Source organism: Anastrepha ludens, chromosome 3 (genome assembly GCF_028408465.1).
Source record: "Anastrepha ludens isolate Willacy chromosome 3, idAnaLude1.1, whole genome shotgun sequence".
NCBI classification, from domain to species: domain Eukaryota; kingdom Metazoa; phylum Arthropoda; class Insecta; order Diptera; family Tephritidae; genus Anastrepha; species Anastrepha ludens.
Genome location: NC_071499.1, coordinates 97,773,650 through 97,792,064, shown reverse-complemented (window position 1 = coordinate 97,792,064; position 18,415 = coordinate 97,773,650). Strand labels below are relative to the sequence as shown.

The 18,415-nt window shown below is 35.6% G+C and overlaps 1 protein-coding gene across 2 annotated transcripts in view; it reads right to left on the bottom strand.

The window, feature by feature from the left end:
* Positions 1-3,734: 3,734 nt before the first annotated feature.
* The window catches only part of LOC128858546 (WSCD family member CG9164), a 66,976-nt gene continuing 52,295 nt past the window's right edge, over positions 3,735-18,415 (bottom strand). Inside the window, exons 7-8 of one of the 2 annotated variants that reach the window (XR_008454025.1) lie at positions 7,372-13,814; positions 3,735-7,294 (exon numbers count right to left, since the gene is read on the bottom strand). Coding sequence is in view for 1 of the 2 variants with exons in the window: in XM_054094923.1 (XP_053950898.1) it covers positions 13,665-13,814 (150 nt within the window). In the remaining variant the exon portion in view is untranslated. Of the gene's footprint in view, positions 13,815-18,415 lie in introns of both variants that reach the window. The other variant, XM_054094923.1, reaches the window with a different exon arrangement.

The following is an 18,415-nucleotide window of genomic DNA, read 5'->3' as shown; positions in this document are numbered from 1 at the left end:
AGCCTGTCGTCCCTTATTTACCACACGATTTTCATGCATAAAGCATTCAATAATGTGCTGAATTATGGATGAACTTAAATTTTCAATTTGAGCTATTTTACGATACGACATTCAAAAACTAACTCTAGCTCTTCTACCGAAACAGGCTCCCATGGTTAAAAAAAGCGTACATAACATTTTTTTTTATTATATCCCAATTTTTGAATAACATGTTTCAATGAAATAATGAATGAATAACATGTTTTAATGAATAGTTACATAGCTTACATTTAATATATTAGCAACAGTGATACTTAGTTTTAGTTTGTCAAAATAGTTTTTGTATCTGCTAATGCTGTTGGTGTGATTCGCTTTAGTCTTAATTTCTGCGTTAGCTCCATGTGCGGTATTTCTTGTACCTCTTTGCTCGAATGGGTTAGTAATTTTTGTGTGTGTTTCGTGCTGTATTTCTGAATTACGTCTTTTATGGGATCAATTTTTAGGCCGCCGTACTAGGATGCATTTTCGATAGTCCTTAAAATTTTTGATTGAAGTCGTTGAATTATTTGTATATTTGATTTGCATGCTGTCCCTCATAGTTCATAGTCATCAACTTTGAGCTCCTGGGTCAGTTGGATCTTGTACGGGTCCCGACGTCCCGACGCAAAATTCGCCAAGTTGAAGTCTGGGAAAGGCCAAGTTCTTGTGCACGGCGAGGAATAGACTGCCTCGGGTTCTGCTGTACACTTTCACCGACCGCGGCAATGTTCTCGGCTGATCTTGCGTTCCTTGAACGTACGGGTGTTGGCTGATTGTTTACTTACCCGGTCGTCTCAAATTTGGCCACCAAACGTTGAAGAGTCGACTTTGAAGGGCCACCACGTCTACTGAAAAATGGACGCAATGCGCGCAACGTTTGCGTTAATGAACACTCATTTTGATAATAAAGTTTTATCATTTGAACGTGCTGTTCAATCGTGTAACTTGCCATGATGATTTGGCATAAACAACTGAATAATAAACAAAAGATTTGACAGATGTCACCAAAACAAAATGGCTGCCACAGGGCGCCAAAATCGACCCGCGCCAATTGAAAAACCCTTTATATGTATTGGTAGTTTGTTGTATACTGACAGTTTTGATTCCTTGTTGACTAGCCAATGCAGTTGCCTGAATCTGTTTGTTACTTCGTTCCTTTTTTAGATTATGTGGTCCTTTCATATCAGTTTTGCGTCAATGATCATGCCCAGATATTTAGCTTTTGTGTTTTGAGTGATGACTGTGTTATTAATTGTTATCGTAGGATGGTCATGTTTTCGGTTGGTATATATTACTTGGACCTTTTTGTCTGTGTTTACTTGGATTCCCCATTTTGCAAACCAAGTCAACATTGTGTCAATTAGATTTTGTAGCTTCAATGAAGGGGCATTTATATTCCTATCAGACGTCATTAATACTGTGTCGTCGCCGAAAGTAGCAATCATGCTGTCGTCATTTGGATAGGGAATGTCATATGTGTAAATTATATACAGCAATGGTCCCAGTGGTTCCATTTGTGGAACCAAATATATAATGGTCCCGGTACGCTTCCTTGTGGTACTCCGGCATCCATTTTTAATACCTCCGAGCATTCGTCCTGATGTTTAACATAGAAGCACCGATCGCAGCAATAGATAGTGGCCAAGTGGGAATATTTGTTTATATTAGCTTTGCTTATATAGCCTTCGCTACGTCGAGATAAGTTGCGTCACAATAGTTTTTCTTGTCAATTTCATTCATGATTTTGTTAGCTACTCGGTGCACTTGTTGAATGCTCGAGTGCTTATGTCGGCATCCAAACTGGTGGGAGGGAATTATGTTCTTCGCTTGTATGATGGGATCAAGACGATCATGGATCAAGTTTTCAAATTGTTTTGAAAGAATTGGTAAGAGGCTTATAGGCCTATATGATGATGGTTTACTGGCGTCTTTATTTGGTTTCGGCAATGCTATTATTTCTGAAACTTTCCATGGAAGGGAGAAATATTTTAGCCTTATGGAGGAGTTAAAGATATTTCTTAAGTATATTATTCCACCATAAAATTTAATATTGCTTTATGTCAAACTCCCTCTAGAAACTCTGACATAATAAAAATACAGTTTGTTCAAACTTGTGCCGGTAATAGCGCTTTTAAATGTATCATTTAAGCTCCGGCGTGATCAATGAAATGAGTCGACACTTTTTTGAATTTTATATTCAAAAATGAAATAAAACAAAATAAATAAAATATCTGTATACTCTGTTTTTCCATTTTCGTAAAGTCTTTACAAAAAAAATCTTATCTTTACCAAATACTGCTCAGAATGATGAGATTAGGCGATATTATAATTATTATTATTATAAGATATTTAAGATTGTCACATGAAAGATCTATTGTACCTCATTCATGGTTTGAAGTATTTTTCTGATTCTAAAATCGTTCTTACTTAATTCCTTACAAGCGGTCGCCGTAGCCGAATGGGTTGGTTCGTGACTACCATTCGGAATTCACAGAGAGAACGTAGGTTCGAATCTTGGTGAAACACCAAAATTAAGAAAAACATATTTCTAATAGCGGTCGCCCCTCGGCAGGCAATGGCAAACCTCCGAGTGTATTTCTGCCATGAAAAAGCTCCTCATAAAAATATCTGCCGTTCGGAGTCAGCTTGAAACTGTAGGTCCCTCCATTTGTGGAACAACATCAATACACACGCCACAAATAGGAGGAGGAGCTTGGCCAAACTCCCAAACAAAAGGTGTACACGCCAATTATGTATGTACATAGGTGTATATATATATATATAACTATAATTCCTTACAATCTTTAAAACGGTTAAGGTTAAGCTACCTATCACTGATTTTGATTGGGATATATCTAGTAGATTGTACCAGTATGATCCTTTTTATTTTTCCTCTATTTCCTGAAAAGTTACCCTTTCCTAAGGCTCAAAATGGTTAATTTACCTGCCATTTTGTTTACAGTAATTTCTATGTGGCCTGGAACGCATAGGATCCATATTTGATGGTTCTGGATTATCGCACGCGCGATAACTCGAACAAAAATTAATATATTTCAATGAAACATATCTTTGTCCAACTAAGTTTAATATTGAGAAAGGGATAAATCGGTCCATAATTACGCCCAGTTTTCATACAACGGCAGTTTTCAAAGAAGAAAATAATGTGGAATCTTTTATAAATAAAGGAAAATTACTCAAATTTGGTAAAAGTGATAAAGCGAAAAAATAAACTACGAAGAAAAAGAGAAGAAGAAAAATTTGGGCGTCACACCCGTTTATGAGTATTTCGATAGCGACTTAGTAAATCTAGCCCAAAACTGATGCACGTATTGCTCCCTACCTCAAATAGATCTGAAGTACATGGCTTAATTGTGAAATATGTATAATCATCTACAATTATATTTGATGAAAATAAAAAATATGTAAAAGCCACGTCTGCTTGTTATGTGTTAAAACCAAATATTAGTCCTTCCGTCTGATGTTACAAGCTATAACTTCGATTCCGGAAACCAATAACCAACTCAAATTGTACTAAAATATGCGCGGGTATACAAAGTTTTGTCTAGATCGAATTTAGCACTTCCTGATTTGTTAGTAGTTGCGGAATACGTTGAAACATAGGTACATATACATATCAACATAAAACTTTTGTAGTAGGAAACCACCTGAAGAACCCGTTCATTGAACTGAAGAAAATTATTTTTGATTATGCGTTTATTAGATTATTTATTGTCTCACTTTATAGCTTAATCCACGCTTGTAGAAATTAGTCATAAACACATTAACATTTATAAATTTACATACATCAAAAAATATTTATATTTAAAAATCAGCATTAATATAAAAATTTAATACAATAAAAATCCACATACGGAAAAGTAAATACCTACATACATATTATATTATGCCGGGGCCATTAGGCAGCCGAAATTACGATTCCTCTTATCATTACGGAAAATAGATTTAAAATGAGTTTCGAGGCTACATAATTTCATTATTATGGAACATGTTTGGTTTAACTATAATTTTCAAGACACTTGGAGTATTTTGAACATTTTTTAATTTTTTACAATTTTCAATTCTTATTTTATTTAACAGTTGCAGTCATTTATATGTCTATAACGGAGTACTGATCCCAATAAAGGAAAACGTCTTTTTGCACATAATAATTACATAAAATAACATTGTTATACTACTTTAATATAGTTATTTTGGTTTTAAATTTAAAGATTCCCCTGAAAAGCTTTTATGGCCATCATCGAGTTAATGTTTTTAAGTTTTTTGCAACCCGCCTTAGCACCTTCGGGGTTTTGCGGAAGGGACAGTTTAGCTACACCGGTTAGTAACTGAATGTATCAGTGCACGAGGGTTACTATTTACAATTCCGGTCTTGGCCACTTATGGTGTTGTTAGGTGCTATCTGACATTTCCTTTGGTGAGTCTGACATACTTTACCATAAGAACACTCAGAACATTTTGATGTGTGATCCATATTAGTGTTGTTCACATTAGATTCAGAAATTCATCTCGGGAAAACAGTTTCATTAAACTAGTATTACCGTTACCGTCGTAAATTGCGACGTGGATTAACAAGACAAGAATGCGCCAACAAATACAATCCTTAGCACCGTAAAAACTGGTACAATGAACTTTCTTGTGGTCGCTATTTGACCAACAACGAATTCCAGGAAGGTTATTAAAAATCAGTTGTTAGAGGAGAAATATCGCTGTTATGTAAGAAATAATGGAGCAAATTGTTATGTCACATATCGTTAGATTGAGGCATCCTTGGTCATAAGTACGACGAGTAACAAGGTGTGTTCGCATTGAAAAACGCCCTGGAAACGTGACTGGACAATGTGCATCGAAAATTAATTCAATTCAATGCAAAAGTATATTAAAAATCTTGGAAAATATTTTGAAAAATAATAGAATCGTTTTCAATCACATATGCTATCCTTCCTGTGAATAGAGGCGTCTTCCAAATCAATTATAGAACATAATTAAAATAATCAAAATTTATTTTTATTTTCACGTACATACATATGAATTTAAGCAGCAAACTATTTCACCGATTTGGATAAACTTTTTTTTAATTATTCGAAGTTACAACCTCGTGAATTTGAACGGTTCACTTTTTATAAATATTTGCATAGTTCGCTGGAATTAATTTTTCAATTTCAAAAATCGATTTTTTGGGGCAAAGCGGTTTTCATATCGAGAAAAAAATTTTTTTTTGGTAAATAAACCGTTCAGATTCACTAAAAAATATTTTTCTACAATAATCATTTAATTTTTTTTGATTTCAGTTGAGCTGCTCATGCACTACCGTGATCACCGCAAGCCTCTTCTAAAAAACGGCGTTTCAGGGGAGGGGCGATGTCAACAATAAATAATAACATTTTTTAAAATAAAAACACCAAAATGTATTCTTCAAGAGTTACCCTTCAGTATGATACATACCTTATTTTTGTTTTCTTTTATTTTTTTATTAACGCATCTTAAAGTATAAACAGAATAACCTTTAGAAATTACAACTAGTACAACTAAATAAATATACTAACGAGCAATTTTTATTGAAAATATATTATATATTAAAAAGGGAAAAACTAAGATGCCTCAATATTCATAAATTCATTATGAATGTATAAATATATAACGTGCAGCTGCTACTGGGTGCCCATCTGGTCTAAAAATGTTTTACGCTTGAGCCGCCGACGATGAGTATTTGGCTGAAACAAAGCCAATGCTTCAGCGTTGACATGTGTACTTAAACGTTGTATGTGAGCCATGGCATACTTTTTCGCCACGTCAGTGATGAGTAGCATACCAAGATCACGATGGAGGTCGAGATTTCGTAGATAGTATGGAGCATTGACGATGCTGCGCAACACTTTATTTTGGAATCGTTGGATAATTGTCATGCAAGATTCGCTTGCGCATCCCCATAGCAGAATGTCATACGTCCAGACCGGTTTAAGAAATTTATTGTATAGCAGTAGTTTGTTGTTCGTTGACAGAATAGAGGGTCTACCAATAAGATAAAGAAGGTTTTTTGTTTTTAATTCCGGCTCTTGACGCTTTTTCTTGACATGCGCCTTCCAACGCAGTTTAGCATCAAGGGTTATTCCAAGATATTTTGCCTCGTTGACGTACGGTATATTTACGCTGTTTATGTAGACTGGCTTGTAAATTGTTTTTTTCAGGCCGAATACAATGTGCAATGTGATTTTGAATTATTTAATTTGATACGCCATTTTTTTGCCCATGTCGCAATAGAACTCACCGCTGATTGGTATTTCGCCGTTGTAGTCTCGATTACTTTTCCAACTGCTAGGATAGCCGTGTAATCTGCAAAGGTTGTGGTAACGTGTTGCTCGTGAACCGATAAGTCATACGTATACGTCCTTGAGGTACCCCCGCGCTTGCTTTTTGCAATGAGGAATAGGCGTTGCCATCAAGGTAGGAAGAAAGAATTTCGCAATAATTCCTGGGCAAAATCGATTTTAGTTTGTGGAGTAAGCCCGTATGCCAAACTTTGACAAACGCCTGCGATACGTCAAGGAACACCGCTACGCAAACTTTATTATCCTCTATCGCATACTCTATGGTTCTAACAACTCTGTGAACTTGGTCGATTGTGGAGTGACTTTTTCGAAAGCCAAACTGGTGCGTTGGAATAACTCTCTTATTTATTCATTCATTACTTCATTACATCTTCGTTACTAACTGGCTCAATGCTGACATCGCTTTCAATCCAATTTGACGAGATGTCAATATCTTCAGATCCATCATTGGCACAGAAGGTTTTTCGAAGATTCTCTGCAAATAAATTTGCTTTTTGCTCATTGGTTTTTGCCCATTGGGTGTCGTTTGTTTTGATGGGTGCTATCGGTTGAAATTATCATTTTTTAACGTGTAGTTGTTTTGTGGTTGGGTTGAGTTTCAATTTGTCCTTAGGATATCTGGTTAACTGCCAACGACGTTTGAGTTTTCGTTTTTTATTTCTCAGCAACTTAATATATGATGGGTATTTTTTCTTATTTGATGTGACGCCTTGCTGGGGCGTACTGTTCCATGCTGCGTTTTGAATTATTTCCGTGAATTGAAGCACGGCATCATCAAGATCATCAATCTACCACTACAGCTTGTAATTGCAGTTGGAAATACTGTCAGTCGGGGAAGTTATTAAATAGACGAGGAGACGTTTTATTTAGTACCGCATTTCCTGATATTTCTAAAAGGATCGGTGAGTGGTCAGAGTTCAGATCGAAGCCTTCGGAAATAGAAAGATGGTTTGCGGGAATATTTTTGGAGACAAAAAAGTCAATCAAATCAGGTATGTTAGCTTACCATTTGAAATTATTTCGCAACCTCTTAGTCTTATGGCTTTAAACATTTCGCGCCCTTTTGTCATTGTAAGCCTAGACCCCCAATGTATGTGCTTAGAGTTGAAATCGCCTCCTATAATAAAACGTCCTTTGTATCTTTCGATGAGAGATACATAATCTTCAGATTTTAGTTGGTGTCTGGGTGGGCTGTATAAAGCTGTAATATTTGTTGCTCGAAGGCCTCGACAGAAACGGAAGGTGTTTGAAATTTCTCGACGCTGAGTTGGTCTTCCAAGTGGTGAGTTATATTATTTTTTATGAGAACGGCGCTGCCACCTCTTGCACAATTGTTGGGGTGAATAGTATGTTATAGGGAATAATGTTTAAAATTCAAATATGAATGTATTGTGAAGTGTGTTTCAGCTATTAGGAAGACGTGAATTTCGTCGTTGTTTAACAGAACTTCTAGCTCTGTTTGGTGTTTAGCTAGACCGTTGGCATTCCATAATATTATTTTTAGTGTTTTATTCATAGTCAAAAAATTGCATGTTTTTTTCAAGGGCACACAAGCATTTTTCAATTGATTTGAAGATTTTGCCTTGTTCATTTAATTTGCTTAATATAGCTGAAAGGGGATTTTGCACTCATTTGAATAAAAGTTCGAAAACATATTTAAAAACAAATATGACAATCGTCCATTTTTTCGGGCTCACAAGGTATATAACCCCTTAACTTGTCGAAAAATTTGCATGCGAAAACAACAACAAAGTTATCGCGTAAGATTCGCCGCTAGTGTGTATGGCTATACCTCAAAACATGCAATTTAAGGCAGCTCTATATACAAGTATATGTTATATTGTACCATTCCATTACATTATAGGTTCATTTGTACCAGTTACTTCATCTATTCGCCACTTGCTAACGCTTGGCGAAAAGAAGAGGCTTCATAAAGCATACAAAAAATTTAAATCATTTATAAATTCGCCACGTCATATAATTTTTTCCAATGTTAGCATTTACACACGTCAGGCTAAAAGCGTTTGAACTAGTTATCTAAACTGGCGATTTAGTGCTTAGAAAGATTAACACATGCCATGGATTCTCTATACAGCTCTATACTCGCAAAGAAGGGAACATCAACTACTTCTACATATGTATATACATACATACATACATAGCTACAGAGCCTTTCTGCTTACATCATAACAATTAGATAGTTTTTATGGAACTGGAAAAAATAGTAAATCTGCAAATTTTGCAGAGTAGAGAACAAAACTACGAGACGCATTATTTGGCATTGCGCTACACCGATGCACGAATGCGGCAGAATACTATTTGACCAGCTAATAAATGACGCCTCTATGAATTATAATAGCCTATGCTGAAGTTCTTCTCGGTTGTTTAAAATGCAGTACCTAAAACCTAAAATGAGACACAATATACAGTGCTCTGGCATTGCCGGGTGCTACTAGTATACTATATAATAAAATTTTCTCATGACTGGTTTGCCAGGCCCAGGTTTTTTACCACTCCAAACGTGATTAGCAATTTGGAAATGTTATTCGGCACCCACCGAAAGTTTATTTTCTTAATCTTCATACATTGGAGGTATTATTTTTAAGTGCAATTCGTTCAAAACTGGTAACACCATGGAATTTAAATTATCTATGTACGTTAACGCCATTAAAATCACCGGTGTCATTTGTTCCGTTTCTTCAAAAATGTCGAACAAATTCATAACTAGCCCTTCCTTAAATGGAAGGACCTCGCGAAAATTTCTCAAAGTCGGATATATTTCACAAATAAAGGAACATTTTTAATGACCATCTACGAAAATAAAATTTCTCTTGGAGATATGTATATGCGATTGAGACATATCGTTCAGATACCAAAATCCGTAAAAACTGGAAAATCGCGATTTCCAAACCGTATGCCGACCCCTGAAACATAGCCGAATTTAGGATAGGTTTTTATTTTGAAAATATATTAAAACTAGGATTGTCCGAGCAAAGGTAACAAACACACTGGCAATGATTGCTAAATAATGGTGAAGCAAAAATCTCAAAACAAAAATATTGTGGTTTTAGGACATTTTGAAAACACATTGCCAACCCCTAAAAATAGTTTCATTATTTAAAAACTTAAAAAATCGCATTATCCAGAAAAAAAGGAAATTTTCCGGTATTGCTGGAAAATGTGTATAGTCCATTTTCAAAAGTTGTCCTTTACTGATACGCTCATATCTTGAAGATTACTTAGGATGAGAAAATATTTCTATTGTTTTTGAGCTAACGAATGTACAATAATGTACAGAAGTTACAATTTAAAGTGTATTTTCCGATCATGCCCCCTTTTTCATGTATGTACTTGTAAAAGCAAATCGTACAATCGTCAAAAAAGTAAGAATAATTAACAAACTGTGAAACGTAAGTGAAATGATTTAATGGTGGCTGGTTGCATTCTAATTTTGTTGTATAACATTAGCTACAATAATCCTAGGGTAAGTAAAGAGTTAAAAGTTCTCAGTACTATTTTTATAAAATTTAGGGTAGGCTGTCCTTATTACTATAAAAAGTACTTTCCTAATTATTAAACTCAATGATATTCTACTTAAATTATACTACAGTATATTAACTGCATAGCCCGAATTATTATATAGTTTTAAGTCTACTCCGAACAGCAGATATATTTTTTTATGAGGAACTTTTTCATGGCAGAAATACATTTCATGCACAGAGACTCGATCCTATGCCCTTCCCATTCGGCTTCGGCGGACACCAATATATTAAATATACAGTCATCATACCATATATGTATACAGCCAAATATCTGAGTCTTAATAAAAATGTAAATTATCCTGAATAGATAGGCACTTTTTACCATAAGGCGCTAACAAAAAAGATTTATTTAATCAAACGTGGATTTTTCGGAGTTTATAATCAGGTTTATTTCAAACTACCCTTAATTATTTTTTCTACATTAGAGAATTATATATTATTTACTTAAAGTTACATCTCGTTTAAAATGAATGAATTTTTTTAAGACACATTTTTTCACTGGAACTTTAAATAAAATGTGGGCGATTGCAGGTTTTGAAAATATCTTTGCTTTGTAGTTTTAATAATATTTTTTGTGATAAAAAAATAAAAACCTTATCCCGGTACGCCTCGTGATAGCTGTCACTTTGTCAGCAGTTAGTTAGCCAAATTTACGTGTGCATGTACACATTTGGCAATTTGGAGTTGGCAATTGAGAACTAACTTAACGATGAGCTGTATAAGCTTTACAACAATATAAATAAAATAAACTTTACTGCTTTTATGTTAATAAACAAGTACTTAATTTATATTTAACAAAACATAAAAATACATTTATTTAAAAAAAAAATTATTTAAATGGATATTTAGACATAACTTTACAATTTTGACTGACCTTTCATTTCACCTCGATATTGTCATAATCTATCGGATACTGTATCTTATCAATTCTTGAGACCACACTTTAGTCTATAATTCCAGTACCAAGAGAGGTATCGAAACGAAACATAATTTCAAATGAGCTCCTTCTAAAGCAAAGTATTGTGCTTGAATTTGAGAATAATCAGTTACGGTCCATAAAATATACGAAATTTTTCGCGCTAAATGTGAGCTCTATACCACTCCGCCTCTCCTTGTATGTAGGAAAACCGAACGGTGATTGGGGTAAGATTTGGCGTTTTTAAAAGAGGTGGAAACTTTTCTCTAACAAAAAAAGTTGCGGACCGAAATGCTCACTAATCTCTTTTTTTTTTACTTTATTCTAAAATTTTTACGCTCATTCTTATAGGCTTCTTCGAAAGGATATTCTGCCGAGTTCAACAATAAAATATTCATTTTGTTAAGTTTTAAAAGTGTCACGGCAATTTCTTTGCGTTTATTGTCTTAAGCAAAAATTGTCTATTACAATCACATTTACTGGATGGATATAAAATTTGAATTTTTGCAAAAACACATTTTTTCGACAGCTTGCTAAATATATCATTGTTATTTATATTTCATTATTACTTATTATCATTATTCCATTACTTTTCATACTACTTATGAAAATTAGTGGAAAAAATAAGATATTATATTTAGGTATTTCACAAAGTGTCCTAAGTGTCGTATTGGCTTAAAAGTATTTGTAAGCATAACCAAATTTTTTTTAACTGTGTGGGAATTCAAAATACTTATGTAATATAACTGTAGGATTCCTTGCAAATCCTCTAAATACATATTTTTGTACGTTTAAAATTCGGAATTCAGCGGCCGCCGTAGCCGAGTGGGTTGGTGCGTGACTACCATTCGGAATTCACAGAGAGAACGTAGGTTCGAATCTCGGTGAAACACCGAAATTAAAAAAAACATCGCTATCGTCCCTCGGCAGGCAATGGCAATCCTTCGAGTGTATTTCTGTCATGGAAAAGCTCCTCATAAAAATATATGCCCTCGAAGTCAGCTTGAAACTGTAGGTCCCTCCATTTGCGGTACAACATTAAGACGCACGCCACAAATGGGAGGAGGAGCTTGGCCAAACATCCAAAAAGGGTGTACGCGCCAATTATATATATATGCATATATATATATACGTTTAAAATATTATATACTACACTTACGACAATAAAAATAAGTATAAAATTTACTACACGTATGACAACAATAAAAGGTTTTAAATAAAATGGGAACGGAAAACGGTAAAAAATAAAAATTAAAAAATTTTGCGAAAAAAATATCAAATCACTTTCACTGTATTTCTTTTTTGAATTTATCAAATTTTAGTAATTTTATCTTATTTGCAACACTTCACCCTCAAATTACCGTGGGAGCAGGGCGTTTCACCTATTTTGAATATACCTATATGTATATACTTATCATGTATAGAGTTAAGTGACCTTGCTTTTTCTCAAGTTATAGCTTATAACATTAGACGGGCGGACGGAATTTTAGTTGTAAGATTAAAAGTGGGCGAGTTTTTTATCCGATATCAATAAAGTTTTTGTCGGATCTAAATGAGGTGTAAGAAACTAAATTGAGACATATTATTTTTTGCTGGAGTTATCGTACACAGGGATGGGCGGACACACATAGCTATATCGATTCCGCATCGACGTCATTCTGAGCATTTTGGTATACATATTAATATTAATATAATATAAATCCACAAAATTAATATACACGTTCACATATGGCAGATTACCTGCAAAATTGACAATCAGCTGACAATACTGCTTGAGAGGTTTTTCTTCATAGAAATTATTTTGGTGGAATATTTCGGTGTTTTTTGTTTCTTTAATTATTACTAACGATATGAAGAAAATACAAGGAGAAGGAATAGCTAATTTAATTGCGCATTTTGGTGGCTAGTAATAAACAGTAGGAGGAAATCCGTAAATGACGTTTACTGAGGTTACAAAAAATTATGGCAGCAATACGCATGGGAACTTCTATATTACATTTTATTTCAAGTAATAAGAGGATAAAGCGTTTATGGATACACGCTTAGTTAATAACAAACAGCCAACAAACATTTTATTAGAATTATGTCTACAAACCTTTTGCCAGCGACCATTACATTTAGTTTTTATTTTGATGTTTCTCCTCACATTCGTAATAATAATTATCGATAACACTGGGTTGCATGTGAAAAAGTATCGTTATTATCTAGGATTATTTTATAATCTCAAATTTTGGGAGAGAAATTTTGTATGGGAAATCGCGCTTCTTAATTACGGATTTTGAGTTACGCACGATTATTTTATGCAGTTACATACAGCCGTTATGTGAAGTAAATTAGAATATCCTTGCTATAAAAAGAAGTTCTGTACGATAAATTCCAAGTAACTTACAAATTCTAGTTAAACCATAAAAATTAAATTATACAACCTCGAAATTAATTTTTGACCTACATGTGCCGGAAAGGGACTTTTTTCGTAATGACAAGAGGAATCATAATTTCAACGGCGCGTTGTCGCATCGAAAAATTGTATTTTATACAAAGCACCCCGGTCTAATACATAGCTATATATGATCATACAATGTATACATATGTAGTACCTATTTACATATATCTTCCAAAAGAAATAAAGAAAACTATTTGAATAAATCATATCAAAAATGGCGAGCTTAATATATGTAAGTAGGTATTAATAATTTGAGCAGACTCCATGGTTGCTTTAGAATCATCATATAATGAATACACTTACGAGTAGATATATATAAGTATAAATTACAATGCGGTCATGAAGCGCGCCAAATAAGTATGTACTTGTAAATAATACAGCTTATATATGGAAGCTCATCATTTAAGCTTCTCAAGGTATTTATATACTGATAGTTTCTTCTGCTTAATTATAGAACGCATGGATAGAGTAAATGGATCAAAATTTAGAAATCGTTTCTTTCTCCGGAACACACCTTCTCTCCTCGTCAAAGCACAGCTCAAGAGACTCTGAAATAGTTCGAAGTTTCAAATATAAAAATTTAAGTACATGTTAAATGAAATTAAAAAAAACAGATATTTATTTATATTTATTTTCTAAAAATTTGTGCAATAATAAATTATTTAAAAGATAAGTGCTTAGCAGCGCTAGCAGCAAACTGCTGTTTTTAAATAAATAAAAAAATAAATATTTAATTAGGAATCAATCTAATCGTGACAGGTAGGTAATTTTTTTACGACTTCAGAAGAGTCTTCAGCTCATTTTTTTTTTATTTTGGTATTGTCATAGTTCATTTTATAAATCAAAGTTCTGAACTTTGTACTAAATTCAAAAAAATTTAACAAATATAAAAAAATTGCCGTCAAAATGCTCAGTTTTATAATCGGAAATATAATACATATTTAATATGTGTAATAAAGTGTAAGTTTGAGAAAAATTTAATTGATTTTTGAATCTTTTCTTGCATTTTCATCCATTTAAAAGACATGTCATTTATATGGAAGAAAATTCGCAATGTTCGCTATAAAACTGCGTACCCAAAAGTTTTCCAAAAATTCTTATTTTATTTAGTTTTTATTGAACAATGAACTATATTTAAAAGGCATTAAATGAATGAAAAACTTTGCGAGTATTGTAAAAAGATAAAGTGATTTGATCACGTGGCTCTAGTCCAGGATAGCATCGGGCAACATAGTCTCCGGTCTAAAGTCACATAACTAAAACACCTACAAGCGATAATGGTTAAAAAAAGTATATATTCTTATATTGATCATAATCTCTCTTCAGACGATCTGACAGTGGTGGCGCTGGAGGACTGCAAAGATGAGACGTTACTCTTTGGGTCTTGCTATATGCCACATGATGAAGAAGCACCACAGATAGAACTTCGGAAGCTGGTAGAAACAACTGCCAGAAAGAAGCACGCTCTGGTGGAGGAACTGACGCAAACGCACACCACACGGTCTGGGGTAGTGCGGACATAAACACCCGATATGAGTCTCTATTTAACTATATTCTTCAGAGAATCCTAGAAATAGCTAATAGAGGTGAAGAACCCACGTATGTTGGACCAACCTCGAAGAATGTATGTACTTGATTAAACACTCTAATGGGAAGTGTTGAGTGGGCCTTCATTCTCTGATCACAGATATATATGTAAGCTTTCAGGTTATATTCCGCTCAAAAACCAAAAATATATTCTTTAGAAATCCTAAGAATACGAACTGAGACTTGTGTAGGGATATACTATCAAAACCACTAATGGCACCCCGAAAATACAGGTCACACGTTGCACTTGAGAAAAGGGTTGAATTGTTTGCAACTACTCTCATAATAGACGCAAGGTGAAGCCTCCTTGGTGGAACAAGGATTTGGAGCACAAAGGCGTAAGGGACATAAATCCTATAGGTTAGCCAAAGTTGCTGACAATGAGTTCTGGTGGAAGGAATATAAGGATCTACTAAACGTATACAAGAAAGAAATACGTAGAGCCAAGAGAGAATCTTGAAAATACTTCTGTAGCAGTTTGGAGGACACTAATGAAGTGGCTAGACTTAGGAAATTGCTATCCAAGAATCCGTCAATGTCAATAGCAACACGAAAAATTAACGGGGAGGGGGCTGACAGTTGTGAGGACTCTCTAGAAGACCTAGTCAGCACACATTTTTCAGGGTGTGCGGACACTACAGACCTCGAAACTAGAAGAGATATTGTGCACGACATCCCGACGAACGTAATTACGACTAACAAGATAGAATGAGCTATACAAAGTTTCGACTCATATAAATCGCCAGGACTGGATGGAATCTTCCCAGCCGTGCTCTAAAAAGTAAGCCATTTTGTGGTACCATGGTTAAGAACAATATTTATGGGATGCTTCAGGTTCAGCTATGTTCCTGTGTTGTGGAGAGAAGCGAGAGTTGTGCTTATTCCAAAAGCTGGAAAATGCAACCCTCTCCACTCGAAGAAGTACAGGCCCATTAGTCTGACCTCATTTCTCCTGAAAACGTTAGAGACGATTCTAGATGCATACATTAGAGATACAATTGCCCCGGACGAATTATCCAAGGCTCAGCACGCTTACACTAATGGTAGATCTACTAAAACTGCACTTCACTCACTTGTACTAAACATAGAAAAGGTGTTAGAATATAAGCAGTATGCTCTAGGTGTATTTCTAGATATTTCAATGGCCTTTAAATAACGTTACGAAATATGCTATTTTAAATAGTATAGAGTCACATAATGTGCAACCCACGGTTTATCTATGGATGCTTGCTAGACAGGAGCGGAACGATACGAGCGTCACCAAATATGCATGCAGAGGTACTCCGCAAGGTGGGGTGCTATCGCCGTTATTATGGTTACTTGTAGCAAATGAACTGCTCAAGAAATTTGACGGAGGGACACCAAAACTAGTGGCATATGCCGATGACATAGCTATAGTAATTACGGGAAAGTATCTGGACACTATCAGTAATGTGATGAACAACACACTTAAAACGGTACACCAATGAACATCTCGCGCAGGACTAGGGATAATCGCGGAAAAAATGGACATGATACTTTTTACCAGGAAGTATAAGGTCCCGGCGTGGAACCTCTCGAAGCTAGTCAACAACGAACTACTTCTCAAAGATCATGCGAAGTATCTCGGAGTACTGGAAGTACTGGACAGCAAATTGATGATGAATCTCTGGTATCGAGTAAGTTTTTGACAATGATCGAACCTGGTGCGAATCAGGTAAGTACCGGTAAAAAGACTGAAGTTATTGGAGATTCGACCGCAGGTTCTGGTCTATCCGCAAGGCAGATCAAACGAAGAAAACAGAAAGTGAAGAAAGCCGAAGTATTAGCTAAGATAAGTACTCAAGCTCCGTCAACTTCGACACCTGATTTGGAAACGGAAAAACGTGGCATAACAGAGGACTCCTCTGTAATGTGAGCTCTTCCAGAAACGAAACGAGATCCTTGCCAATGACCGGGAAGAGGAGAAAGGCAAAGAAGAGGAAAGTCGAGAGACAGAATTCGGAAATGCCTGGATCCTTGGCCCAATCTAAGGCAGATAAATCTTTACTTGACAAGGCAAAGGCTAAACTACCTCAAATGTCGAATGACACTCTTCCGTCCACGTCTGGCGAATCATTCGCGAGACTGGCAGCAAAGGCAATGACGGTAAAGATACATACCGACAAACGAGATGGTCTATTGTCCTAAGGGCAACAAGACTATCTTGACAGCTATCTTTGGAAAGCTATCGGTGAGTCGAAGACGTGCCGACTTTCGAGAGTAAAAGCGTGGTGTACGGCATCTTAGAAGTGCACTGTTCCAATGCTTTTTCCCGAGAATGGCTGGAAAAAGTGATAGGGAAAATTCCAGCCTGCGAAAACAGCAAGATTATTCTTGTTTAGAGTAGCAAAAAAAGGCTGGTACGAGCGAGTGTCTGGATTCCGGATCCTTCCTGTAGTTCAGCAGAACTCCTCACACGCATCCGTGTTCAAAACAAAGATCTTGACACTACTCTCTGGAGCGTATAGTCGTGCACCAGACAGAAATCCGCTACCACTTCGGAGGCGGGTACCCACCTGGTACTGGGTATCGATCTTGGGTCTCTCAAGCTGCTGAAGTCGAAGTACGGATGCCATCCTCACCTAAATATGGGGCGAATCCATTTCCGTGTCCAGGATAAGGTGGAGGACAAAGCGTAAATAAACTCATTCTCATCACTGAAGTAATATTTACACAAATAAATCTGCAGCATATCAACTCGCCTACGGCTCTCCTGTGCCGTAGGCATGCAAAACTGCAAACAAACCCACACATAATACTAATACAAGAACCATGGGTATGTCACAAGCGTATCTGTGGTCTAGGTGATATGTCGTGGTGCACGATGTTAAAAGAGCAATGCTCCGGAGATATCGTTGTTGCAAAAATAAAGTACTTGAAGAGTGGGAACAGTGTCGAAGCTATCATAGTTTTGGCTTAACTAACTTTGCAGCCACCTCCTTCGAGGGAGCTAAGAGAAGTAGTCAAGTATGCAGAATCCAATAATATTGGGCTAATAGTGGGCTGTGATTAAAATTCACAGAACATTGTATGGGGAAGCAGCAAATGCAACCCCAGAGGTCTCAAGTTACTGGATTTTATCCTGTCATCCGATTTGGTCATTCAAAACACTGGTAACAAACCAACTTTTGTGACCAAAAGGAGACAAGAGGTGATTGATTTAACACTTACCAATAGGTCAGTTGGAAATCAAATCGACCGATGACGAGTTTTGGAAGAGGACTCTCCTTCTGATCATCGTTTTATCGAATTCCGACTGCGAATTGATATAATGTCAATGCCTTCTGGTAGGAATCCTCGAAATGTGGACTGGGACAGGTATGCTTAATAAAGGAAGAGACAGGCTGATTGAAGCCCTGAAAAGGATCTTCTCAGCCTGTCTTACACTTGGCCATATACGATCCAAATAGCGACGCGGAAGAGTGGTATTTATTTCGAAACCAGGAAAAGACGACTATTCTCTAACAAAAAGTTTTAGTTTAGTAGAAACATATTTAAGTGGGGGTATTGCCGAGAAGTCCACTTAGTAGAAATCAACCCG